General features: G+C 38.0%; 1 protein-coding gene across 8 annotated transcripts in view; it reads left to right on the top strand.

The window, feature by feature from the left end:
* ATE1 (arginyltransferase 1) overlaps window positions 1-27,200 on the top strand; it is a gene marked incomplete at its 5' end in the record, with an annotated part of 160,830 nt that overhangs the window by 112,048 nt on the left and 21,582 nt on the right. For all 8 annotated transcript variants that reach the window (XM_079715115.1, XM_079715112.1, XM_079715113.1 and 5 more), the window contains one exon: window positions 12,648-12,768. In XM_079715115.1, the coding sequence (XP_079571241.1) occupies window positions 12,648-12,768 (121 nt within the window). The remainder of the gene's footprint in view (window positions 1-12,647; window positions 12,769-27,200) is intronic.

Genomic DNA, 27,200 nt, shown 5'->3' with positions numbered 1-27,200 from the left:
ATTGAGTTTGGACCAGTATGAGATTTTAGGATGAATGTCTTAAAAGGAATGAAGAAGTAAGGTTTTTCAAGTTGTCATCCAAGATTATTCTGTGTTTGTAACATAGTAAATTCATCTTAATAATTTATCTAAAATTCTGTGAGTGGACTTGAGTTGCCCACCCTTTGAATAGCTATGTTTAAGTTTAAAGTGATTGTGTCCTTCATAATTACATAACTGATCATTTAGAAAGGAAGGAAATAATGTATTAGGTATCTTTTTGGCTTTCTGAAGTGAAGGCACTACACAAAGCTGTTACATTAACCTTCTACCAAGCCCTTTCTTGCGGAGACACACAGAATACTGATGACATTCAAGGGGATAGGATGTAAATTCTACCAGGACTCCTACTGCTACACAGTTGAGGGGAAAAAGGTTATCCTTAACTTGAAGCATTTAAGTCATTTGTGATGAATTTTCCATCAGGCAGAAGAAAAGGAATGATTACCAAAGATCACACCCCTGGGATAAATATGAGGTTATAGCTAACTTCTTATTTCCCTCAGGGGTGTAATTAAACAGACTTTTACGATTAAGGGTTTTAGGCATTGAAAAATGTTTACTGGCAAAAAATAATAGCTCCAGTTAGAGACATGATCCATCAGAGACAGCTTACTGACTTTATTAAAGCTGTGGATTTGTTGTGAACTGTTTTTTAGCATTTGTTTGACTCAGGGCATATCAATTGAAAAAAGAATGTTGAAAAAAAAAGCCAGTAATATGTTTCTAAAAGGTCCAAATCCTAAATAATTTTAATTAGGCAAATTTTCATAAAGGGGTACATAGGATATTGCTGACACACTTTAGGTATTCATACTTATGTTTGGTTTTAGCTTGGGAATTTTAACAGAAAAAGAATAAAGAGTTTGAGCTTCTAATCTTGGCTTTACCAACAATTGGCCTTAAGTTGCTAAAACTAGCCCCCATCCCCGCCCCATCTTTTAAATATGAAAATGAAACTGGATACTGACTAAGGAGGTCTGAGGCCCTTCTAGTTTTAAAATGATCTGATTCTCTATTTTTAAGGAATATAAGTTGACACAATTTTGTTTAATTCAATAAACATTCAGTAAGTATTTTTTGAGAACTCAGTCCATTGAAAGAATTCCACCAAGTCACAAGAAATGCAAAGAAATGATGTATTCCCAGCTCTTGGGAAACTCCAAGTTGGGATTATGTAGGAGGGAGGGGTATGAGAAGCACAGCCTGTGAACAGACAACTCCAATAGATTGTATTAAGTTCTACGATAGATTTCTCTAGAAACCCAAAAGACACCAACCCTGACCCTCCCAATCTAAATTAGATTTCCCTATTATACTATCTGATGTGCTTTTTTTCATAGTATTTGCCATACTTTGTAATTATGTTTCCGTATGATTATTTCCTTAAATTCATCTCCCCTTCTAGACTGAAAGGTCCCTGAGAACTGAAAATGGCCATGTTACCGTTCACCATGGCATGCCCTGGACCTTAGCATGCAGCCTGGCATGGTTGGCATTTCATAATTACCTGCTAACTGCAGGAATGAGAGCTCAGTTGGTGGTGAGGTCAAGCAGAGTCCAAGGAAAGCTTGCTAAGGAAAGAGTAGGCAGCATTTAGGTTCGGTTTCAAATATGCAGTAGCCGTTTAGACCAAATTGTAAGTCGCCCCAGGTAGAACGGCCTGTGCCTAGATGTGAGTGCCCTGGGTGAGGATGCAGGGGTAAGAGGTAGACTGACAGCGGGCCTTGTGCCTTACGCTCAAGATACTTGATGTCTCTAAACCAGGGAGCTTTCACAAGAAGTCTGTGAACCCGTGTGCACAATGTGGATACAGACTAATAGACATGTGAGTATGCTGCCATCATTCTACAAACATATAGGTTCTGTCGTGATTAGTAACATCCAAACTCATTTAAAAGCATTAATGAATTTGTAGTGGGTTTTCATCTTGTGTAATTTCTCACCAAGTGAAACTAATATTACATTATCTTATAAAGGTCTGTGAAATTTTTTTTGCTTTAAAAAGGGTCATCTACTTTACTGTAGATTTGGCGAGCCCGTAAAGCATTTTAAAAATAGAGAATTTACAGAACCTTTTCTCCCTGGTGTCAGTAGGAGGGTAGCTTCAAGAGGGAGTACTTGAAATCAGCCCTTCTCACTGTTGTCCAGGTAAGGATGATTTCACCTACGATAGTGGCAGAACCAGTGATTCTAAGTGCTGTTTTCCAAGCAATAGCCTAAAAAAGGAAACACCTAAATTGATTCTTCTTACCAATATGGTGAAGGCCAAATTTAATATAACATACATATACGTCTACATGAATATTCATGTGAATATTTAATCTTTAACAGATATTAAAGGAGCTTTGGGTTTTACTTTTTTATTTTTCCCTTACATTATTGTCTTTGTCTTCATCTTGCATTCTATCTTTTTTTTTTTTTTCCCTTTATCCTTTTCAACTTCTGACCCTTCGGTTTGAAATTAAATTTGTGCTGTAAGTTGACTCCCTGAATCTTTTCTTCACAAGCTTTCTTTGTATTTTCTAGAAGAAAAAAAGATTAACCCAGGGTTTCCAAAATAAAAGCAAAGCTTGTGATTAAAACTGAATTAGAATCTTTATTCTCTATTATTTGCTAATAGTAAAATAAATAGCCCAGTCTTAAGGAAGATTTAAAATAAGTCCTGGAGCCTTTGAGAACTCTTGGATTTTAATTAAAGAAACACAGAATACCATCACTTTCTGTTTGTCAGTGGAAAAAATATGTATTTTTAAATTTTCAAAGCTTAGCCTGGCAGCACATGGAGTACATCTGTAGGCTTTCAGAATTTGGGGAACACAAATGGATTCAGATGTTTAGGCCCTTTGTCTTCACTGGTCTCAGCTCACCTCACCAACTGAGCATGGCACAATCCAAACACAGTTTCTGAAAACAGAGCAGCTCGAGTTCCTTCTCAAGCACTCTCCTGGGGACTGATAAAGTCAATCTCTGTTTATATAACAAAATCAGGGAGCAAGGGGTCTGCTGGAGTACTTTGTGGATGGGATTCCATTGGTGTTGTCTTTCAGGGAAAAGACTGGATTTAATAAGCCCTATTCTTACTCGCTTTCTTTGCAGGTACAGCCCACTCTAATGGATTATTTTGAACTATTTTTGTTTATGTAGTGCTAGAACCTCTCTTTAAGCTATTGGTTTTAGTAAAATCAATAGGTTTATTGTGGAAAAATGGGATACTGATAACAACTTTACCTGATAAAAGACTTAAATGTCTGGTTAATCTTTCTTTCTTTTTTTGTTCAGTGCTATTGGTGTTCACTGTGTGTGTGTGTGTGTGTGTGTGTGTGTGTGTATTTAAATAATATTGTCTTTCCAGTGTTCTTAACATTTTAATTTAACTTGAACTTTTAAAACAAACTCTGCTGGTTTATCCTCAAGTACTCATGAAATCCTTCCTATTTTTCAAAATATTTATAAGTATTCTTGAGAGTGAAATCTCATAAAGATCTTTGCTTCAGGACCAGAGTTCAAAGGAAAGTCCGTTTGGTTTTAATTTGAAAACTGTAAAAACAGAATACCCTCAAAATGGCAGGGTGAGAATTGGTAACTTCAATTTTATTGCAGTCTGCCAAGCCCATCCCCAGATGTTTCCAATTAAAAGCCGAGAATGCTAACTTGGGTGAATGTCATATGAAAGCATTTCTTTACTATTCTGATTTTTTTCTAAGAAAAATAACAGTCTCAAATCCTTTAAATTTAATGAAAGAAATAACTTCTCATTTGCATGTTTTTTAAACTCATACAAAAACAAATGTAATATTCAAAGAGATTTTTCTGTGTCATATGTAGTCCTGAATGCATTGGGGTTCACATATGTCTTTTCAAGGTCCCCCTTTAAAAAAAAGCTTTTTGAAAGATAATAAAGCCCTTTAGAAACTAAAATCATGTATTTCTGGATTTACTATAATCAAAAAGTGGACCTGTTAACATGGGGAATTTGTTTTAAAAGGAGTGTTTAGTAATTTCATTGCTTTCTTCAGGACTGTTACAGGGCATTTTTCATTATAATGTAAATAATAAGATTTTCTTTTATTTTTGATCAATTGTGCATTCCATTGTAAGAAGTACTTCTATAAGAATCTAGATAGGATGAGATAAAAGAAACCAGAATATAATTTTAAAACCATGTGTTTCATAATATTTCTCCAGATAATGCCAGGTTACAGTAGGATCCATTCATGGACTTGAAAGTTACTTTGAACACATCATTCTGTAGTAAAAAGAAAGATACCTACTGGTAATAAATTTGAATTTATGGAAATTGGCATTTGTTCAGAGAGAAGATGGAGTTACTCTTTATGACTAAACTAATGTTAACATTTTGAATGTAAAGCAAAAAATACATTTATTTTTGAAGCTTCCCAAACCATAGACAAGGACCACATACTGTCTGTAGAGCTGAAACAGTTGTTTCTCATTTCATTTCCCGTTTGGTGAAGTTCTGACAGACATGTATTTGGGAACTCAGTGGGGAGACATGGTCTATGCAGGTCTTGGGTCTGCCTACATTCGCTGTTGTTAAGTGCCTGATTTTTCTTTCCAAACATGGTGCTACTCAGAATTTTAGACACACTGCAGAGGACTTCTGAGGAATCTCCAGAGAAAGCTAGTTGTTTTACCTCTGTGTTCTACCAACACCTTGCTTGTAGTCCTTGGTGCCCTTCTCAGGGTTGTGGCCCATGCCGAGCTTCTGTTGCAGCGTCATGTGCTTCCTTAGCATCTTGTACCCACCAGCCTGCACTTACCACTGGCTGCGAAAGTCCCTGGAGCACAACTGCCTCCTTTCCCCTAGCGGACGGTGAGTGCCTCCCTGGGCTCGTTTCATCTCATCATCTCCATGCTGAGCGGAGTCCCTGTGCATATTGAACTGTTGTGATTCTTAAGATTTTTTGAAGTTATTTTGAAAATACTTTAAAGAATTGTGAATATTTTTAAATCTAGGTATAGAAAGAGAATGGAAATCAGGAACCTAGCTCTGAGTTCACCACTACCATTTAATGATCTTATGTTTTATCTGTGCAATAGAAATAATGTCTATCTTCATTACCTTTTTACGTCATTATAAGATTTAACTTGGATGATATGCAAAATCATTATGAGGGCTGTGTTCTTAACAAACACAGGAAGAACGCATTGTTATCGTCATTACCAACCGAAGTGATATGGCTGAACTCTTGAAACAAAGAGGCCTTTTTTTTTTTTTTTTTGAAGAGGCCTTTTCCCAAGTCACATTTTCTCTTCCTTTTCTTAAAATGAAGCTTAATGTGAAAAGCTATACTTATCTTTAAAGGAAAGTGTATGCCAGTGAAAGAAGGGAAGAAATATTTTCAGCTTTGAGGGGAAAAAAGCCAAATTGACTTGAACTAGTAGTTTCTAACCTTCTTGAGTATGAGAACTCCTTTTTAATTTCAGTAACTCTTATAGATTCTGTCCTGATAATGTTCTTATACTTTTAATCCTTTCCCAAAGGTTGAGAACTAGTCTTAGTGAAAATATGGTGGAGGTGCATCATAAATACAAATTCGGCAAATGTTGATTGGTTCGTGTGTGCCATGTTAATGTGCAAAACAAGAGTGTGTTAAAGTAACATCTGCTGTGTTTAGACAAAGGAGGAGGAAAGGGACGGGCAGCGTGTACTGGATTCATTGTTCATCCAGCTGTTACTTGGAGCAGGTTTGGGGATATACATCAGGGAACAAATCAGACTGAAATACCTGACGCATCATTTTAGCTAGGAGTTTCCTATAGATACAGTAAAGAAAGTTAACAAGAATGTTAGAAGTCCTATGGAAGAAAGACAGTAGAGGAGATAGGTGAGTTTCATTGAGCAGGTGACAGCTGAGCAAAACCTTAAAGTAGATGACAGAATTAGCCACGGGAATATCCGTAAGACCAGAAGAGAGAACAGTCAGTGGGAAGCCGTGAGGTGGGAGCAGGCCTCAAGTGTTCCAGGACCAGCAGGAACCTGTGTGGAGCCTGTGTGGCCAAGGCGGAATGGTAGAGGAGGAAGATGGTAGAAGACAGGCCGGAAAGGTAGTGAGCACCACGTCGCTTAGGGCTCCCTAGGCTGTCTTGGGTTTGGCCTGTACTCTGCCTCAAACAGGGAGGATGGGAATGCAGACGAATACTCCGTCTTAAAATGGATTGTCAGTAGATTTAGTGGTTGCTGGGGCTTTCAGGAAGAGGGAATGGGGAGCCACTGCCACTGCCACTGCCAGTGGGTACAGGGTTTTGTTTTGGGATGATGAAAATATTATGGAATTAGATAGTGGTCGTGATTGCACAACCTTGCAAATACCCTAAAAACTACACTTCGAAAGGGTAGATTTTATGGTATGTGAATTACGTATCAATAAAAATGTTGCAAAAAAATTGATTGTCAGGGTTTGCTGGAACCTTTTTTTTTTTTTTTGCGGTACGTGAGCCTCTCACTGTTGTGGCCTCTCCCATCGCGGAGCACAGGCTCCGGACGCGCAGGCTCAGCGGCCATGGCTCACGGGCCCAGCCACTCCACGGCATGTGGGATCTTCCCGGACCAGGGCACGAACCTGTGTCCCCTGCCTCGGCAGGCGGACTCTCAACCACTGCGCCACCAGGGAAGCCTACTAGAACCATTTTTTTGGCTCCTCTTTCAACTAGTTAATACCGCCTTTGCCTTGGAAAATTTAGATTTCTAACTAGTTATACCTTAACTGAGGGAAAGTCTCCTCGTGTTGTTGGCTGTGTTTTCATTAGAAGTAAAGGATGTTAATCTGTTTTAAAATATCTCTGCTGAAATTGTTAATGACTGTGAAATCAAATTTTTCTAGATACCCTTTTATATGCTCTTTGGCTACCTGTGTTCACTATTATTCAGTAAGGTATGATAGTGAGGCGTTTTTAACCTCTGGCTATCAAATGAATGTAATTTTTAGGGCAAAATTCTGACTTATATTTTGCTAAACTAAGCTATTCTACGTATAATTTATTTTGTGATTCTTTAATAGTGTAGAAAATTAGATCAGCACGATAAGATGTTCTTCAAATCATGGTCTAGAGCATGGAAGTGAAAAGAATGCCAATTCATTCCATTGACCAAAAACCAAAATTGTATGCTCTCCTCTTCCAGAAGAAGCAGTTATTTTTAATAGAAATGGATCAGGACATGTATTTAGCTAGGTTTTTTTCCCCCTAGTGTTTTAGATTTAACTTCTGCATTTCCTCAAATTTTAATCTGTGACAGCCTAGTAAAGTTGATTGAAATATTATGACTGTATTTTAATTTTTTCTTCTTTTCCCCATGGGGGAGGTGTAGTATAATTTGTGTTTTACAAGTAGTCTAAGTAGTCTTCTTTAAAGAAAATAAAATCATTGAATACTAGTTATACTCTGAGTAGAATATTCACTCTTGTATGGCAGCTCAAAATATAGAGGCACTTTGTTTGTTTTCCACTTCTAAAACAGTGCCAGTTTCTAAACAGCTCCAGAAGTTACAACACGTGGTGAAGTTATGGATCACAGAGTTTGCTGAACTTACTTCTCTTTGAGGACTTTGACTTGGGTAGTTACACCTCGCCAGAAGTGTTTAATGATGAAACACATGCATTTCCTCCTCTACGTTTAGGCTTTTTAGAAGACAGCTTTTACCTTTTCCAGGCATCTTGTCTTGAACTACATTATCCTCTCCTGTGGCCTCCCCTCTTGAAATAGGTGTCCTTGCTTGGTAAATTCCCTCTGGTGCCGTCCTTGTTGAGTGGGCTTTTTGGGGACAGCGTGGGGAGAATCTAGAGTTCATCTTCTAACATGTAGATCAGATTGAAAGAATGTTCTGAACAATTGTAAGATAAGCCCTGTCAGACCAATCACATTTTCAAAATTTTGAATACTTTAGAAATCTGTGGTAACTCAGATTTCTTCTTATTTACAAAAAGTCAGCACCCTAGGAGAGAATTAATCTGCTTTTACCTCATTGTTCCAACATGAATGAATGTACTTAGAGGTTGATTAAATATTTTTCCTTCTGACCATGGGAAAGTATGTCCAAATCCTTAAGTAATTACATTCTTAATACAGACCTTTCTCATTTTCTTAGCTGGAAAGTCAGGGCAGCTTTCAAGCCTCTGCATTTTTCATTTGTGTGATGGCGACTTTAAATTGAACTGCAAGTAGTTTGGTCACTTAACTCTCTACCAGCTAAGCTTAGAAAGCGTAACATTTCAAAGTGGTTTATTTCATAAAACTCTTTGCATTCTTTGATGGCTTGAGACAATATTTAAAGCACTGAAATAAGCCTGTACTGAGGAGAAAAATAATGTTTTAACCTAATCTAAAATTTGATTTTGGATGATCAGAATTTAAAATGTGTACATGTATGGTTTTTCAGTGAGATAACCTGAGTATTTAAAGAGTTAAAAATAAAATATTAAGTACTGCGTTAAAAGAGCATTATGAAAATTTAGGAACTTTGGACAGTTGTGCATGATCACACTTAATATATTCTTATGTGTGCTTTATCTTTCTCCAGGTCAGTCACTCCCAGTAGACTGTGAATTATCTAGAGACGTGCATTTGTTCATCTTTTTTTCCCAGCACTTAGTGCCTGTCACATAGTGAGGAGTCATTTAATGTTCATTGACTGAGTATTTTTTATTGTCAGCATCATTGTTAAATCCAGGCCCTGGATTCAGGTGGCTGCTAATGAATCAGCATATCTGCATGGAATGTATCTGTTTTTATCTTAAGAGACTCATAGGTGATGGCTGATTCCCCATTCCTCCCCAAAATTTGGTCTGTGCATCTTAGCCAGTCAGCATTTAGTTCTATCTTAAATTAGAAAATGGTGTCGTTTGTATGTTTTGGGTTTTATTTTGTTTTTTCTTGTTTTTTTTTAACTTAAGATGATATGTTTCCCTTTTACTAGACATTCTTGGGATTCTCTTCTTTTATATGCTGCCGTCACAATAGACAAGATACACCATCCATTTTTATTACTGTTTCCTTATTCATATTGGTAATCTTTTTGTACTAAATGCAGAATCATAGAATAATTAAGCAAGAAGAACCAGAAAATTCTGCAAATGAAGAGCAATAAGGGGGGTTTAGCTCTACCAGACATTATATTAAAATATAATATAAAGCTTTAATATTTAAACCTATGTGGCACTGGTACATGATTACACAGACAGACGTGTAACAGAATAAATAGAAAGTCCAGAAAGAGATCTAAATATATTTGGAAATTTAGTAAGTTATCAAAAAGACATTTTAAATTTTAAATCAGTGGGGAAAATGATAATTGTTTAAAAAATGATGTTGAGGCCACTTGGTAAACATCTGAAAGAAATTAGGTTGGATCCTTTTCTTCTACCTTACACCAGAATAAATTCCAGATGGAGCATAAATGTAAATGCAAAATTGTGAAACCATAAAAGTACTAGAAAAAAACCATGAAAATGTTTTTATAATCTTGGAGTGAAAGTGACCTTTTTAGTTATATTACAAAGCCCATATGCCATTTTAAAAAATGATAAATTTGACCATTTACCAGATTTCTACAGGGTAAAAGAGCATGGCACACACAGTCGAAAGACAGACAAGCTAGGAAAGTACAACATATTTTACAAACTAAGGGTTAATTTCCTTAATATACAAAGCATTTTTCAATTACCAGGACCATAAATCTAACAACAAAATGGGCCAGCTTTATAGGAAAAAAAATACAAATTTCTTTAAACATATGGAAAGATACATAGTGCAAATTAAAACCACAATGAAATGCCATTTCTCAGATTGGCAGAGATGGAAAGTTTTGATAGTACACTGTCGATAAGAATGTGGTGAAAGTAGCACTTGCATACATAACATTGCTGATGGAAATATAAAACGGCCCAGCTTCAGTGGAAAACAGTTTTGTGCTATAAAACTTAAAACCCTTATACCCAGCAATTCCAATCCAAGGAGTTTACCCTAGACATATGCACAAATGATGTGTATACAAGAATATTTATTTTATCCCAAATGGTTATGCCATTTTAAACCAACACAAGTTCTAGATGGTCCAAATCCTTGTCAGAACATGTTTATTTGTCTTCTAAATTTTAGCCATTCTAGTGGGTATTCAGTGGTATCCTATTATAGTTTTAAGTTGCATTTCTGGTAACTCATGTTGGGTTTCTTAGGTATTCATATATCTTGGCAAAAATTTTAAGCCTTTTGCCTTTTAAAAAATTTGGATTGTTCTTATTGAGTTGTTAAATTCTTCATATGTTTTGGATACAAATATGTTGTCTAATACAACAGGTTTTCTTAATATTTTCCCCAATCTTTGGCTTGCCTATTTATTTTCTTAGTAAGTTTTTGAAGACTGTAATTTTGATGAAGTCCAGTTCATCAATTTTTTCTTTTATGGTTAATGCTTTTTGTGTTCTAAGAAATCTTTGTATACTCCAATGTCAAGAAAATTTACTCCTTTTTTTTCCCCTAGAAGTTTTATTTCTTTAGCTTGTATATTTAGCTTCCCCCCACCCCCATTAGATTCTCAAAATAGTCCATAACCAAAAAGGAAAAAAAAAAAAAAAGATTTAGAACCACTGCTTTAGACTGCTATCTAGTGTTCAGATTTGTTAATGTAGACAGCACCGCATCATACTGTCCCTTTTCCCAATAAAATCGTTTCTGTATTAATGGAGAGAATGACATTGCTTTTGAGAAGGTAGATATCAGTGGAATAACTGGCTTTATTACACCTCCTAAGTAAATTATTAATTCATTTCTAAATAACCCTGTGCTTCGAATTTTAATATTAGATGAGTGTGTGGCCCACCTAGACCTGCCCCTTCTAGGTGACCTTTATTGCTCTAGGACAGTAAGGCATCAGCAATGCCGTGAACACTGCAGGAAGATCAGAGTCAGAGACCTGAGTTCTGGGCTTCATACTGTCATGCCTTCTGTCTCAGTCAGCAAGCATTCCCGTTTCATCTAGAATAAAGTCCAAAACATGATATCTGAAGCTGATCCGCAACCTGCCTTTTCATTTCTGCAGTGCTGTGCTATTTCACGTTCCCCAGAGTTATCTTGTAGAACTCTGCATCTTTGTTTATGCTGCAATCTTTGTCTAGATTGTTCTCATTCCTTTTCAGCCTGCCCCAGACTTAGCCAGTGAATCTGTTAAGTTCCCATTAAAACTCCATATCCTCCTTAACTCTTCTCCCAACCTCTTGAAAGGAATTAATTTGTTTTCATGCGTTTTATGTACAGTCTCTCCATTAGCTTACAGACTTCTGAATGTTTTGAATGCTGGGAGGGTGTGGTGTTCATTTTAAACCCAAGTGATGCTTCACTAGTTGCTCACACATGGTAGGCTGGTTATAGAGCACCTTTCTGATATAAAGCCATGTAACAGTGCTAAGCCCTTAAGCAGCAGTATTCATTGTCATGGGGTTTGCACTAGATAGTGTTTTTCAAACTCCGAGCTTGTGACCCATTTGCTAGTTATGAAAGCAATTTTGGTGTTAAATAGTCCAAGAGCATCATTTTAAAAAAATGAAGTAGAATAGAAAAGAAAATAAAGGATTACATAACATGGGTAAGCATTCTATAGTAAGAGATTTGTTTCTAGTTTTCTATTTGCATATACGTTTACTAGGTTGTAATGCAAAATGTATTTCTTACTATGGGTTGTAGGTAAAAAAATTGAAAACTAATGTTTAGATTTAACCTCTATAATGAATTTTGAATTTTAAAATTTAGAGAAGAGATATGTGGAATTTTAATTAACTGATATGTCTAAAAATTTTCACTAAGTGATTTCACATAATTTGCACTGTCCTCTGTTAATTGGCTACCAAATTACCCTTAGGTGAATGATTTTTTTTTTCAGTATCTGTTGTATAGTCTTTGTTTTATATTTGGGGTACATGATCGGGTTATAAATACACAAATCATTTTTTCTAAAATAGAGTGTTTGAAGAAACTTTAGAGGATTATTATCACACATATTTCCCTGAAATTTTTGTAATTTAAAAAATTTTTTCTTTCTTTACATTTATCAGTCTAGGTTGCTCATGGAAGCATGTTGACCAGACAGTACTTTTTAGTACATTAGAATGGAAAGAATACTATCAGCTGAGCTTACAAATTTAAAAAATTCTGACTAAGGGTAGTGAAATTCCATTTTGGAAAATGTTTATTTCCTATGTAAATTATAATGCTGTCAAATATGAAATTTCACTGTGTTATTAACTAGCACTTAAGAGACAACTTGAATTTGAAACTGGGTATTCTTAGCAATCAGCTCAGCAAGAATCATATGTTGAATATTTCTTCCAAAAGAAAGTAGAAACTCAGATCTTCCAAACGAACACAGGCATCCCGAATGGTGATACATTTGTTTGAGAGCCTTTTAATCAAATGTGCATTCTTGAGCTGGGAAAGCAATTACTAATAGGGTTGTTTAGTATTTACAGTAAAGCTGTTTCTGGTTGACTTCATTTAACTTTGTGATTAAAACTTTTCCTGGAATTCTGGAGTCTAGTAACTAGGAAGTTACTGTGTTAGTAATGCCTGTGCCTTTTTTCTTCACTTCTCTTTAGGGTCAGTATAGACCGTCTGATTTGCTGTGTCCTGAGACGTATGTTTGGGTACCCATTGAGCAGTGCCTGCCTTCACTTGAGAACTCCAAGTACTGCCGTTTCAACCAGGACCCAGAAGCAGGTATGTTTGGAGCAGAGCTTGGCCGGAAATCATTTGCTTTGTTTCAGAATCCGCTTGCGTGGTTGTGACCCTCAACAGGGTCTGGTAGCTTTTTATATATTGTAGAGTGTGTGTGAGTGCCTGCGCATGGACATGTGTGTGTTTGTCGGATAGAAGGAGACGCCGCGTGTGCATACACACACAACACTCACGCACACAACACTCACAGTCATGGTTTTGCAAATAAATGCTGAAGCCTCATGTGCTTGTGCTACTTACTGACACAGCTTCTTCCATTTGGTTAGTTTTCACATGCTTTGAGGGCTCACACTGTTCTCCATACTTTTACAACTATCACAGTGCATAAAAATTGTTCACTGGATTATTTAGCCAATGTAAAGAAGATAGAAGTATCGACCAACTGGACCAAATAAAGTTGTGGAATGGTTTCACGAGGGCCAGCCGGCTTTGATGGGTTTTGTGATGATACTTTCTCGACTTCTTGCATCTCTGGTGCTTCTTCTTTTCTGTCCTTTCTTCTATCTCCTGCCCAGAATAGCCCCAGCCATATTTTATCTCTTATTATTCTCCTTTGGATACTGTGCACTGGTAGCAGGCACAGACACTAAAAGTATAGCCCTGGAGCCAGACTTCCTGCATTCAGACCCTGACTCCATCATCAGCTGGTAAACTGGGTGCCCTTAGGCAGTTTAATAATCTCTCTGGCCTCAGGTTCCTGGCCTTCAAAATAGAGATGATAATAAGACCTTTCATATTGAGCTATAATGAGGATTAAAATAAAACAAACACATTGAGAACAGCCCCCTTTATTGTTGTGTTGGTGATTGTTAGGCAGGTTAGGGTGCTGCATCCCGTGTATGCCACAGGCTTCTTCTGCATTTGCCTTTATGTGCCCTGATCCCTCTCTCCGAGGAAGCATGCAGATCTGTTGCCCTCCCTGTCATCTGAGTACTGCTCACCGTTTATGGCAGTTCTCCTCTGCACGGCCCTCCCCACCCTCACCGTGTTCGCTGTGGCTTTGTTCGTCAGGCGCAGGTCATGATGCTCTCCTGCCCTGTGATGAGTTGCGTTAAGTTGTACTGCATGTCTTCCCCCAGGCTGAAGTTCCTGGGTGTTTCCGTGGATGCTTTTTGACCTTTCTGTCTTCACAGCCCACCAAAGGAGATGCCCGATGCATAAATTCTTTTTTTTTTTTTTTTTTTTTTTTTTTTTTTTTTGTGGTATGCGGGCCTCTCACTGTTGTGGTCTCTCCCGTCGCAGAGCACAGGCTCCAGACGTGCAGGCTCAGCGGCCATGGCTCACGGGCCCAGCCGCTCCGTGGCATGTGGGATCTTCCCGGACCAGGGCTCAAACCCGTGTCCCCTGCATCGGCAGGTGGACTCTCAACCACTGTGCCACCAGGGAAGCCCCATAAATTCTTAAGAACACAAACATTTTCCTGCTAGCCACCTGTGGTTTAGGGTAACTTTAGGAAAAAGAAGGAAAGAGGAATGGAAAGGTCAGGGGACAGGAAGAAAGTAAATGGACAAATCAAATAGGAAGACAAAGAGGACGAGGAAAGAAATGCAGTCATTTCTTCTGTTCTAAGATGTGCGTGTTTTTTTTTCACAAATCAGGTTTTCTTTCATTAAAAAATTGGTTCATGTACCTTTGTATTTTGTTATCTCCTGGAAAAGCTGTTATGAAATCAAGAGTGGGCACTTCCTACACATGATGATACCTTAGAATCTGATGAAAAGTGGCCATAGGGGCCCATATGCCAGGCACCTCGAGGTTAGCTCCAGGTTTTCTAGATATTTAGGTTTCGTAGAGCAGCCAAAGCTTTGCGTTCCTGTACCTTAAATTACTGATCAGAGTTTCCTTCTAAGTTCTACCGCATTGATTAAATAGATTTGTTGCTTAAAAACAAACGTATTGAATTTGTCAGTTAGTTTTGGAGTCAGGCTCAAAAGGCAATAGTATTTTAGAGGAAAGCATATACAGTTGACCCTTGAACAACTTGGGGGTTAGGCGCCAACCCTCCACCCAGTTGAAAATCCATGTATAGTCGACTTAGAGTTGGCCCTTTGTACCTGCATCCTCAGATTGAATTCAACCAACCCTGGATCATGTAGCGCTGTAGTATTTCCTATTGAAAAAATCCGTGTATAAGTGGACTTAATGCAGTTCACCCGTGTTGTCCAAGGTCAACTGTACTTAACCACTCTATCCTCTGAAAAAAAATTTTCCCTTTATCTTTTCTCAAGGTCAGGTCAGAGCCAGTCCCTGTGGTGAAAATTGCTGAACATCTTAGTACATTGTTTGATGTTCACATGTAAAAATTTGTCTTCATAAGTTCCTTCCAACTGGATAATAATATGATCTCAAATTGGTTCTGACGCCCAAACTTATGACACAATTTCACCTTCCCTTTTTCCCTCTTGATCTATATTCTTTAAAATAGATCTGCTTCTCTTCTTGCATATACTTGGAGATTAAAACAATCACAGGCTCTCCCTGTTTTATAAAGTTGAAAAGGTGACTGCATGATTTCCATGTACTAAATGGACATTCAAGTAGATTCATTCATGTTAATATATTTTGAATTCATTTTCCAAAGTAAGCACTAATGAGCACTTCATGGCAAAGAAAATTTAGTCTCATACCTGCAGGTTTTGTCCAGGACATACAACACCCTGGTGAGTGAGGAATATACAGCCTGTTCATTTACTGTAATCTAAGTTCCATTTTTTATGACAGTAGCTTTAGCTCTTAATATTCATTGTTTAGGATTCATTTACAAAAGCCAGAGGAGTTAATTTCTTTGATAATAGTGCTTCCAAGAAAATGAAGGTCCTTTTCCATATGCTGAATCGTTGGAACTTTGAGGAGGACACCATACAGTTTTATCAGTATTGAATATCACAGTCCAGAAACTATTTGAAATCAAACTTACATCCTGTGGTTTTAGGAAATTAAAATGCAGTTACATGCTGGAATGTATTGAGCATGCTGTGAAACATGGTCATTTGAGATTCAAATGGCAATCTGTGAGAAACTGCTCTCTTCTCTGGGGCCAGTTTTACTTTTACATGACCCAAACTCTGACTTAAAAAATACAGAGCTTAATATGGGCAATATTGTTAGTCGGCATGGTGCTTTCTTCACTAAATCTTGTTTCTCCTTTCAGCTGTTCAATAGTTAAATTTCTCTGCAAAAGGCACTGATCACCATGGATGTCTGTAAAACAGACTTTGGTTACAAGGTGCATCAGTGGCCCTTGCAAGAAAAATTACATTTTCCCCCTGTCCTGAATTGCTGAGAATGTCTAGAAATCCTATTCTTCCCTGCCCTCAACCCATCCCCCCCAACCCCGCATATTTTGGGGATTCGGGTTCTATAGTTATTTGTTCAGCTAAGAAGTCTGCCTCACAATAAAAACCTATTGTTTTTACTGCCTTACAGTACCATGGGGGGAGGGGCTGGCAAACTAAAGTAATTTGGAAAATTTTAAGGAGATTCTTTTGTTCATAACTAGAGCTTTTGTTTTTCAATTCAGGACCTCTGCCTACTCTAAATAAAGGATTTCAAAAGTTCCTCAAATGATTTTTAAGTAAACGTGTGCTAGGTTGCTTTTTAAATTGATAGTTGGATATGTATAGATTTCAAAAATTCTGCATCACAGTTACATCGTACTTTTTTGGATTAAATTATTTTTAAAAATATTTACTGGAAACACTAGTAGAAAATTTGTTCAAATGCATAAAACCGCTACTAAGAAGGAAATGAAAATGATCCACATTCTCGTTGTAGAGCAGTAATCATTGTTAATTTTTTTATGCTCTCCTGATCTTTTTTTTCTGTGCATATAGCTGTGTGAATTTTTTAAGAAACAAAACAAGAAATCATGCTTCACACTTTTGTTGTTGTTATTGTTCTTAATACTTTGTGTGGCTTCTTAGTGTTAGTAAAGTAGAAACTACTTGACCACTAATTTGGTCAGTCATTCAGCAAACAAATGCCACTACTTAACGTGATAGTATCTAATACAGATATTTTACAAGCATAAGATTTACAAGAGTTTTACAAGGGTAAACCGAATGTTTTGGAGTTGGTTTTACAACCATGATAAACTATGATTTGATTTGACCCTTAATGTTGCACAGTATTGTACTGCCAACTAAAAATCGGCATTTGCCGTCTGCCTCTGTAAGGATTAAGTCACAAACGTCTGTAGCTGCTGACCTTCCACACATCCTGAGAGGAGTTCAGGGTGGAGATCAGGAATGAGGCCCTCTGTGCTCTGGGGAAAACTGGCAGAACAGGGCTTCAGAGAGAGATTTTCAGGAGGAGGTTTTATGAGCCCATGTCCTGCATCTCCTCAGATCTAGAAAAGCACTAAGATCATGAACAGAGACATCTGCTCCTCGTGCCCAGCAGCGGCCTTCTGCTGAGACGTGTGCTTGACTGCACGCACCCCCTTCACTGAAATCATATGTAACACTGACCTTCCCCCACCTCTTCGGAGCAGTTAGTTCCTCGGAGCTCTCTGAGAGGTTGGCTCCCGGGCTGTCGTCCTCATTTTGCCCCAGATAAAACTTAACTCACAGCTCTCACGTTGTGCGTTTTTTTTCAGTCGACAGTACTATTTTTGTTGGTAGTAAAATCCTTTTGGTTCCAGTTTTACAAAATGTTAAAACTTTGTTAAGCATATGGTATTTCCCAAGCACCATTCTATGTTTTCCCTATGTTACCTCAATTTATCCTCAGAACATAATTGAATGCTTCATCATTGACCCCTCAGATATTATTTATTGCAAAAATAATAGCTAATAATGGCTTTTAATCAGAAATGTAAAATAATTTTAATTTAAATATTGCTCTATAATATTTTTATGGATACTTTTAGTATTTCAGAGGAGCTAATTAGATTAAACTTTATTTCTATTTCTACTTATAATTATAGAAGTATACATTTTACCACAGATTAGTCTAGATTTCACTCTCTTTTCTGTACATACTTTGAAGTATTTGCAAGTAATTTCCTAATTTGTCTATAATATAACTAAGTCATAAATTATTAGGATATTAAATTTTAATTTACTATTAAAAAAACAGCACCTAATTTTGGTTTAGTGCTTTATGTACTTAACCCAGGTTAGAGAATTTCTAGGACACCTAAAATCTTGCCAGCAGCTGCCGAAAATCTAAACTAGTATAAGACGGTTTTTCCTAATTTGGTCCCCATCCGCTGAAACTCTGAGCCTCCGAACTATGTTATTTTATGTTGTTTCATTTGTCCCTTTTCTCCTCTCTTTATTCCATCCTTCTTTTTTGCAGGCATGGTTCCCTGGCATTTTTTCTATACTTCTGCAGTTTCTGTCATACATGCCCACAGAAAAAACAAGTCCCACTCTGACTGTGCCTTTGTGTGTGAAATAGCCAGGTTCAGAAAGAGCTCTGGCCTATATTGGCTTGCTTGGTTCCTCCAAGCCTGGTAGCACGTCCCTCAAGAAAGGATGTACGCCAGCTATAATATCATCTTAATCACTGGGAAACAGTGCCTGATGAGAAAGCAAATTTACCGAAACTCCCTAGGGCCCCTAAAAATGTGCTGCAGTGATAACTTACAGTTAAGTGGACAGTGGCCTTCTGAATTATTTTAGATGTAGAATTAAGTTGTTCTTTTAATTCTTCTCAGGGTAAAAATTTTTTCAAGTCTAGATTTGAGGTTGACCTACCCATTTGAAGTTGCGAAATGAATAATGTTGATTGTTGGATACTTAATAAACATAAACTCTTTGTTGCCAGTAAAGATGGTGCCATTGGATATAGCCAGCTGGAGATAGAATTAACATGTAGCCTACTGCATGTCATAAAGAAACCAGGCATCAAACCAAGAAAATATCTTTGGAAACTTAGCTCTTATATTTGGTGAATCTGAAGAATGTGGGTTTTTTTTTTTAAGATTTTTAAAAAATAAATTTATTTATTTATTTATTTATTTGTTGCTGTGTTGGGTCTTTGTCACAGTGCATGGGCTTCTCGTTGCGGTGGCTTTTCTTGTGTTGTGCAGAGCACAGGCTCTAGGCCTGTGGGCTCAGTAGTTGTGGCTCGCAGGCTCTAGAGCACAGGGGTCAGTAGTTGTGGCGCACGGGCTTAGTTGCTCCGCAGCATGTGAGATCTTCCCGGACCAGGGCTTGAACCTGTGTCCCTTGCATTGGCAGGCAGATTCTTAACCACTGTGCCACCAGGGAAGCCCTGAAAAATGTGTTTTGATGTGGAAAATGTAGAAAGTTACAGTCTCCTAATTTTTTCAATTTACCCCCTATCCACTTAAAAATACCACTTTATTATATTATTACTATATTTTCCCACTCACCTACTTTTCAAAGATATACTTTTTTAATCCAAATGTTATAGTGTAGTGCTAATATGACTCCTGGTTTAAAAATCAGAAGCTAGATTTCCCTAGTTTGCATGGTCTTTTAATGAGGACACCACGGAGCAAAGCAGGAAGTCCTTCCTACAGTGTTTATGCGTAAGAGTGAAGCAGTGTAATGTATTAATATTTGCGTTTTCTATTAAAAAATGTGAAGCCAAGTCTCATTAAGGTAAACTTCAACAGTTGTAAATGACTGTTCTCATTTTTAAAAAGCCAGTCTTGCAGAGAAATTTTTAAAATACTGTTTTACAGATTTTTACCAGCCAGCCTTTGCTCAATAAGGCATGTATGTGTGAGCAGTAAGCCAGAGGCAGACTGAAATACCACTGAAAAGTTTTGAAAAGCAGACTTAAGATTTCCATTTAGCTATTCAAGAAATATTTCTCTGATCTCTTTTTGCTTATGGAATAGAAACAATTTTTTAAGTAATTCTTTTTACAGTCATTCACCCAGTTTTCAATATAATTAATCCTATAATAAATAATAAAAATGATTTCAGTATCATGATAGCAGGCTCAAAATTATCGTGATGCTTCAAAACATGTCTATAAATGCTAGTTCTGCCTGGTTCTAATGTGTGGCATCTTGCTGTGCTACTTTGTTTGTTTCAATGAAAACTGACATTTCTGATGTCATGAAGGGGTTGTCCAAAATATCAGTTAAAGAATAAAAATAAGGCCCATACCTGCTGTTTAAGTGCTGGATGAACTATGATATTCTGTTGAATATGAGACATCATCAATTTTAAGTCCTTTATTTTAGGTACCACTAAGAAAAAATGTTGCCAAGTAGACTATGACTCCATAAGTTGTAAGATACATTTGGGTTTCAGAAACATCAACCACGTAAAAATGTGAATCTTAACATAGAGGAAGCGGGGTTCAGTCTGTGCACTGTAATAGCTGGCAAAGCTGTGCAGTGTTGAGACTTGTTTTTATGTGTTAGAGAGCTTTGTGGCATCTTAATTCTAGGCCTTAAATGTGTTATAGATGGAGTGTGCACTTATCAGAGTTGGAAGACATTGATTTCAGATGCTTTTATATGCAAATAAGATTACTCTCATTGATGATAGTAATAGAGTTCTTTTAATACTCTGATCTAGGTAGTTTAGAAAATTTGGTGAAGACATGTAACTACTTTACAAGGATATTTTATTGTAATAAAAGTGAAACCTTTTTACTACCCCAGATCATTGAGATTCTATAAGCATTGTCCATCTCCATACATTCTGGTTTAAAACAAATTTAAAAAAATTTTTAAACTTTTTCTGACGTTGGAAGGCAGCAGTAAAAGTAGAGAATTTAAAAACTGCTTAGCCAATAAATTTAGTGATCTCTGACAATTGATGGAATGCTTAAAGATTAAATAAGTAAAGAAGGGGCAAAAGATGATATCCCAGGATGTCCTCAAGCTTGTCATCAGCCCTAAAATAATTTGCAGTTGACTGAACATTTTCCTACCTTGTGAATTATCAGTAAATATTCTCTATTTTGGAGCCTGCATCACTTGATATTCAATACAGTGCCTATTACCTAGTGGAGAAACTGACCCAAAGACAAATGTAACAAACAACCTGAAGGTTTCCGAAATCATTCACACCCAACTTCAGTGTAAGAATGGAGCCTCTGCATTTGCCTGCAAGGTATTTTTAAACTGTTTAGATTCTGTTTTGTGGATGTTCATATTCATTCTCTCTGCAGAAAAATAAGCAAGCTGTAACATGAAGGTATGAAAAAGCCTGTTTATTTTATGGGTGGTCTTTTATGTGATGCTGGCAAAATGTTTTTAATATAAACATGGAAACTTGGGTAGAATTCCTGTTCTTGTAAGAAATGTATTTTCCTAGCTGCCATTCATTTGAAATAGACATCGTAGGGGAGACTTGACTTGTTCATGCCTCTGTGGAGTGTTCACTAATAAATAAAATGAAATTTGTCTGTAAATAGGAAGGACAATGTTGACAGTAGGGAAAGAATTAAGTTACCTGCTTTACTAACCTCTAGCAAAATAAGAAAGCAAGAATAAAAATCTGAGCACTTCTAATACTAAAGAGACTGTCTTAGTCTGGTTTCTTTCTGGAAGCAGATCCTGAAACATGGGGATCTGCATTCAGATGATTTATTTGAGAAATTGTCTTGGGGAACAGGAGTGGGGGACTGGGGAGAGTGAACTAGGGGAGGCGGAAGAGAATAGAAGGATGTGTTATTGTGTGAGCTACCACTTTAAGGACTGGATTTCAGTCCTTTTGAGAGACCTTCTGGTGTGCGTCTCAGAGTTGGCCACCTGAGGGACCAAAGGAAGAAGTACTTGTCCACTGGCTTCCTCTCCACTGGCCAATGGTTGCCTCATTGGGTGTTAACGCCTCTGCACTTTCAATTTGTGTCTGTACATTTGCAGAGCAGACTCCTATGGGCACTACAGGCTGCTGCCTCTGAAAGGCAGAAAGCAAGAGAAACAGACCTTACCAATCTGTCCTGATAGAACTGTACGCCATAGTTGTAGCATGAGTTGGAAGTGAGGCCAAGGGGATATAAGAGGCAATCGCAAGAGGTTTCTAATATAGGAAAGGTATAGAATGAGGTGGCATGTCCCTGATGTCAGTTGACCATGTCAGTTGCATTAGGGCAGATAGAGAAAGGACAGCAAACGTGAGAAAGTAGTGGATTCTTTTTTAAAAAAGAAAAAAGCTAGCTTAATTTTAAATAGTCAGAGGAGCCAACGCAAGAATTAGAAACCTAAATTTGAAGTCATAAATTCATTCATTCAGCAAGTATTAAATAAGCCAGGCATTGTGCTTTATGATGGGATGTAAATTACTCATCCTGGCCCTCAGGGAATTTAGCAACGGACACTCTGACAGTTTCAGTAAAATGTGATAAGTAGCATATTGGGGGTAATAGAAGATGCAGTTAATTCACATAGGAGGGTCCTCAACCCAGATTTGGACAGGGCGTGGGAGGGCGGGGAACACTTCTTGGATGAAGTGATCTAAGTTAGAGTTTAAAGGGACAGAATTCATGAGCTCTAGGCAGAGAAGACTTATTCAGAAGGTCCGGGGAGCAGAGAGCACTGCTAGAGTTTAGAGTGGGCCTGGGCTTAGAGCGGGGAGATGTAGCTGGCCAATGCAGGACTTTGTAAATCATTGTGTGGAGTTCAGCTTTTTCTTCTGAAAGCACTGGAAGGCCATGAAAGGGTTTTAAGTGCTGAGTGACATCAACAGATTGTCATTTCTACTCCACATGTGGAGAACGAATGGGACTTAGTTAAGACTGGAGGTAGGAAAACCAATTAGGAGGGTTTTGCGTACAGTTCTCTAAGCAGAAGCTGATGGTGGCCTGGACTAGGCTGGGAACAATTGGGAACAGAGGGAGTGAAAGGATAGTAAAGCTGTTCTGGAGGTGGGTCCACAGGACTAGCTGGTTAATTGTGTATGGTGATGGGGGAGAGAGAGAGTTGTCAGGAGAGTTTTATGGGTTCTGACAGGAACTGAGTTAATGCTGACTTCATTTCTGAAATGAGGAACGTGGAAGAGGAGCAGATTTTTTGGAGAAGGAAAAGAATAGTGAGTTCTGCTTTGGACCTGTTGAATTAAAGGTGTTAGAAGACATCCAGTAGAGGTGTTGGGAGGTGCCACTGTCCCTCTTCCTCACTGTTGCTATCAGAAGATTAAAAAATTTTTTTATAAATTTATTATTTTAAAAATTTATTTATTTTTGGCTGCATTGGGTCTTCGTTGCTGGGTGTGGGCTTTCTCTAGTTGCAGTGTGCGGGCTTCTCATGGTGGTGGCTTCGCGTGTTGCGGAGCACAGGCTCTAGGCGCGCGGGCTCCAGTAGTTGTGGTGCGTGGGCTCAGTAGTTGCGGCTCACGGGCTCTAGAGCGCAGGCTCAGTAGTTGTGGCGCATGGGCTAATTTGCTCCGCGGCATGCTGTATCTTCCCAGACCAGGGCTCGGACCCGTGTCCCCTGCATTGGCAAGTGGATTCTTAACCACTGCACCACCATGGAAGTCCCCAGAAGATTAAAATTTCAGTTTCAGTTTTAGATGAAGCCAAGTAGTTTCAGATAGTGAACTCTCCACTCTAGGCCACTGCTAGAAATGCACTTTACATTGTGACATAATACACATTTCCTGGAATACCTGTGCACATGCGCGTGCTCACACACACACACACAGCTGAAACAAAAATATGCTGAACAGTACTCACCGTTACTCATATGATGCACTCTAGCGTTTTTTAATTTGTTGTAGTTTTTTTTTTTTTTTTTTTTTAAGAAATGCTGTTCACAGTCGATTACATTGATTTCCTAACCATAAATACCACCCACAATTTGAAAAACTCTAGTCTGGGAGAACTAAGAGAGGAGGGGCCTGGACTGTCACTCCAGCTCTTCTGCTTCTAGTTTGGGTAGAGGTAGTAGTGGTAGCAGTCACTGGTGTGGTTAATATTTCCTGGTCCAAGCGCTGTGCTAAATGCTTATCATGTATCGTCTTCCTTCATCCTCACAATGCCTCTCTTGCTCTTTCCCCTAAATCAGTATTCATGAGGCAAACAGCTGGTTAGAGTTAGAAAGGGGTCAGGATGGGGAGCACATATTAGAATATCCCCGTACCTGGAAAGACCTGTATAAATGACTAACTAGACATCTCACAGTTGTAGTTAACGGGAGGCCTCTGCTTAGTGGTGGATATTGTCTGTACATATTGGGTGCATCCAGCCCATTGCCCTAAAAGCCGAGGTTGGACCAGGGAATGTGCCAACACAAGTGAGTTACTGTCCTGATGGGCTGTATTTGAGTGCCCGGTTACAACCCTGCACAGCTTCAGTGGAGGGCTTCCAGATCAGATATTTGGAGTCTGTATGATGAAATTCAAGTGTTAGAAATAATGGGCTCACTCATTAAAAGACTGAGGAAAGCTTTGGCCCTAGGCAAGGACTATATAGGCAAGGGAAAAAAAAAATAGTACAAGTTTAAAGCCATTTTTATTTAATTGTGGCTGTACCTCTCTGGGCTTTCCTTGTCTGTTGCTAACGGGCCTCTGTTTCTTAATTCTAATGATATCAATAACTAAGATATCAATTTTTCTCATGGTTTTCATTTTGTGTTTTATTCTTAGGTATATACACATACATGAGCTTTGGGTAAGAAATGTCACTTGTTTATTGATGGGTGACAGGTTGTTTTTTTTCCCTCCTCTCCTCTGTTACAGTAGATTTAGACTTAGGACTGTAGCACAGATTTTTACATTCTTATAAAGGAGTCTCCTATCAATCTTGGTCAAGATTTTAATATTTTTGTATTTTACTGGGGTCTAATTTTTTAATTTTATTGATCAAGTATTCCAAAGATTATGTCCCTAACTAGCTGTTTAACTGAAAACTGTGCAGAACTAAACAAAATTCTATTCTGTGGCATCACACAATAATATCATTGTTTATCACATATGTTTTAGCAAACTAAACAGTCATATGCCTTATTTTTAAAATAACTCTTCACTTTTATTTGTAATGTAACAATCTTTGTTTACCAAATGTCTGGATTCTCCAGACGCGTCTGCCTTTTGAGAAAGATGTGACCTTATCGGCTTGTCTTCTTGGACAAACTCTGGACTGAAATACTATGCATGATGATTTTATTACACAGTCAAAGATGCTTTTTAAAAAATATTTTACTCTAAATAAACATTTGAATATGCTAGGGAAAATTTAAATAAAGACAGTTTGTGTTTTCCTCTCTCAATTCCTTTTTAGCTCACTAAGTGTCAAGTTGCATAGTTAATGTCTTCGCAGACCACAGCAGAGTCATTTAATGCAGTAGTCTGAGCCTTAATGTCTAGAACTCTGAGTTCTAATTTCACAGTTAGATCTAAGTTAAGTTCCCTTCTTAAAGAAGAAAATCTCTCTCTTCCGAAGAGTAGGTTGTGAAGTGTGACAATGCTAATGAAAGTGCTTCAAAGAGCTGTGAAATAACACTTGTGCTATTTAAACTTTATCAGCATTTTTCTCACCTGCCATCTGTACCAGCCTTATCAATCCAAAGCAAATTATTGCTCTTATGGGAGCTTTGATCTTCATTTTAAAGTAATGCCAGGTAATTCCTCCACGCTCTGAATAAAACCAAAGAAAATTTTTCCAGGTTAATAAGTTAGAGGGTATGGGGAGGGAAAGAAAGGATTAGATATTGTGATATACTGACTAAATGTAAATAAGTTATGTTTGAGCTAGTTTACTAAATTTGCAATATCCTTGTCCTTTAAAATAATAAATAATGTTTTCAGAAAAAGTCTAGTGATAATAAATTGAACTATATTTTTAATATCTCTTTAAAAAAACACCCTATTGTTATATCCATTTTGTGACTCCTTTGATAAAACAAAGGCTCTTTGCAATGCAGTTAGTCACCATGTTATATTGTCATTTTAAAAATTAAGATTTTTGAAAATGTTTCCGTAAAGTACTTAAACTGCATTCAAGAAGGCAAGTAAAAGCAGAAGGGACCATTTAGTTTATTTGTACTTTTTGAATTTGTCACTGGCGCTAGGGTTTGTTTTGAGAGATAGTCCTGTCTTTAAACTACAAACTGCAGCCATTTATTTTATAACTATTTAAATCTGAAACTGATTTAAGACTTATGAAGAAGTACTTGGATTATAGGAAGAGTTCTTAAAGATTTATTTTAAACTTTAAGAAACTAGAATTTACTTTAGAAAGTCTCAACTTTTAGGGACTTGTGACTGTGTAGCTGAGCAACGTGAAGACAAGACTTCAAGTCTTGTCAGAATCTGTGTCTGTGTCAGAATCTGTCAGAGCTGAGGGGGGACACAGGAAAGAGGCCCAGAAATGGCCTGGAACAAAACGGAGTTTCTTCTCATGCTCCTGCTGTCCAGAGGTTTTCTATATTGATGGTAAAATTTTGCCGTAACTGACTTTGGCTGCTGGTTAGCTTGCTTATTTAATGACAAGAAAGGAATTTTAATGTTCTTATTATAGTACTCCCTCCACCTTTTCATTGTTAAAACATTTTGCTTCAAAGTAGGCATTTTCAGTGCAGTGTAATGAAATGAAAATGAAAACCTAGAGCGTTAAGTCATTTGGGGAGATTTGAGTCAGCAGGTAACAACAAATGGATTCCATCCTAAGCAGATGGGAACTAGTGAAAGCACAGCAGAAACTCTGGAGGTGCATGGAACTGGACTGGTAGCTCCAGAAATGGTTGGGAGGGTCTAATAAAGGTTAAAGCAAAAACACCAAAACCTGGATAGCTAGAGGAGGTTAAAAGAAAACAGTTTTCCTCTGAGCAAGAGGATAATATACCAGAAGACATGTGGCAAAGCTTATTCAGTGTCGTACTTTTTGTTTATAACCTTGGAGAGGGGGAGTTTGCTTTGTGGAAATACGTTGCATGTTCCCATCTAGTATCCAGAGATAATAGAATTAAAACACTCAGGTGGGGCTTCCCTGGTGGCGCAGTGTTTGAGAGTCCGCCTGCCGATGCGGGCGACACAGGTTCATGCCCCGGTCCGGGAAGATCCCACATGCCGCGGAGCGGCTGGGCCCATGAGCCATGGCCGCTGAGCCAGCACGTCCAGAGCCTGTGCTCCGCAACGGGAGAGGCCACAGCAGTGAGAGGCCCGCGTACCGCAAAAAAACCCCCAAAAACAAAAAACACTGAGGTGATTATGGCCATTGAACTGGGGACCAGTAACCAACGGGGCTTTTGAGCAGCAGCAAAGCAGTTTGTAGCTCATGGCAGTCTGAAAAGTATCTGTAAATTCTGGTCAAGCAGTTGACTTTGGCTGTGATTCACTCTTGGGTTTGGGCCCAAACTCCTCTCTTCATACAAATCATCGGTTAAGCTTTGCCAGTTACTGAAAGATCTGGAGCATGGGTGTCCTCTACACAGTGTCTTTGTTTCTGGAATTCTCGGCCTCTCTGGAGAAGCGACATAAACTAGTCCAGGATGTGAGGCGTGAGGCATGAGACAGAGCCTTTCATTCCAAATAAGCCAG

Source organism: Hyperoodon ampullatus, assembly GCF_949752795.1.
Source record: "Hyperoodon ampullatus genome assembly, chromosome: 1".
Lineage (NCBI taxonomy): Eukaryota > Metazoa > Chordata > Mammalia > Artiodactyla > Ziphiidae > Hyperoodon > Hyperoodon ampullatus.
Note: the sequence above shows the minus strand (reverse complement) of the source record. Positions and strands in the feature narration are given on the sequence as shown.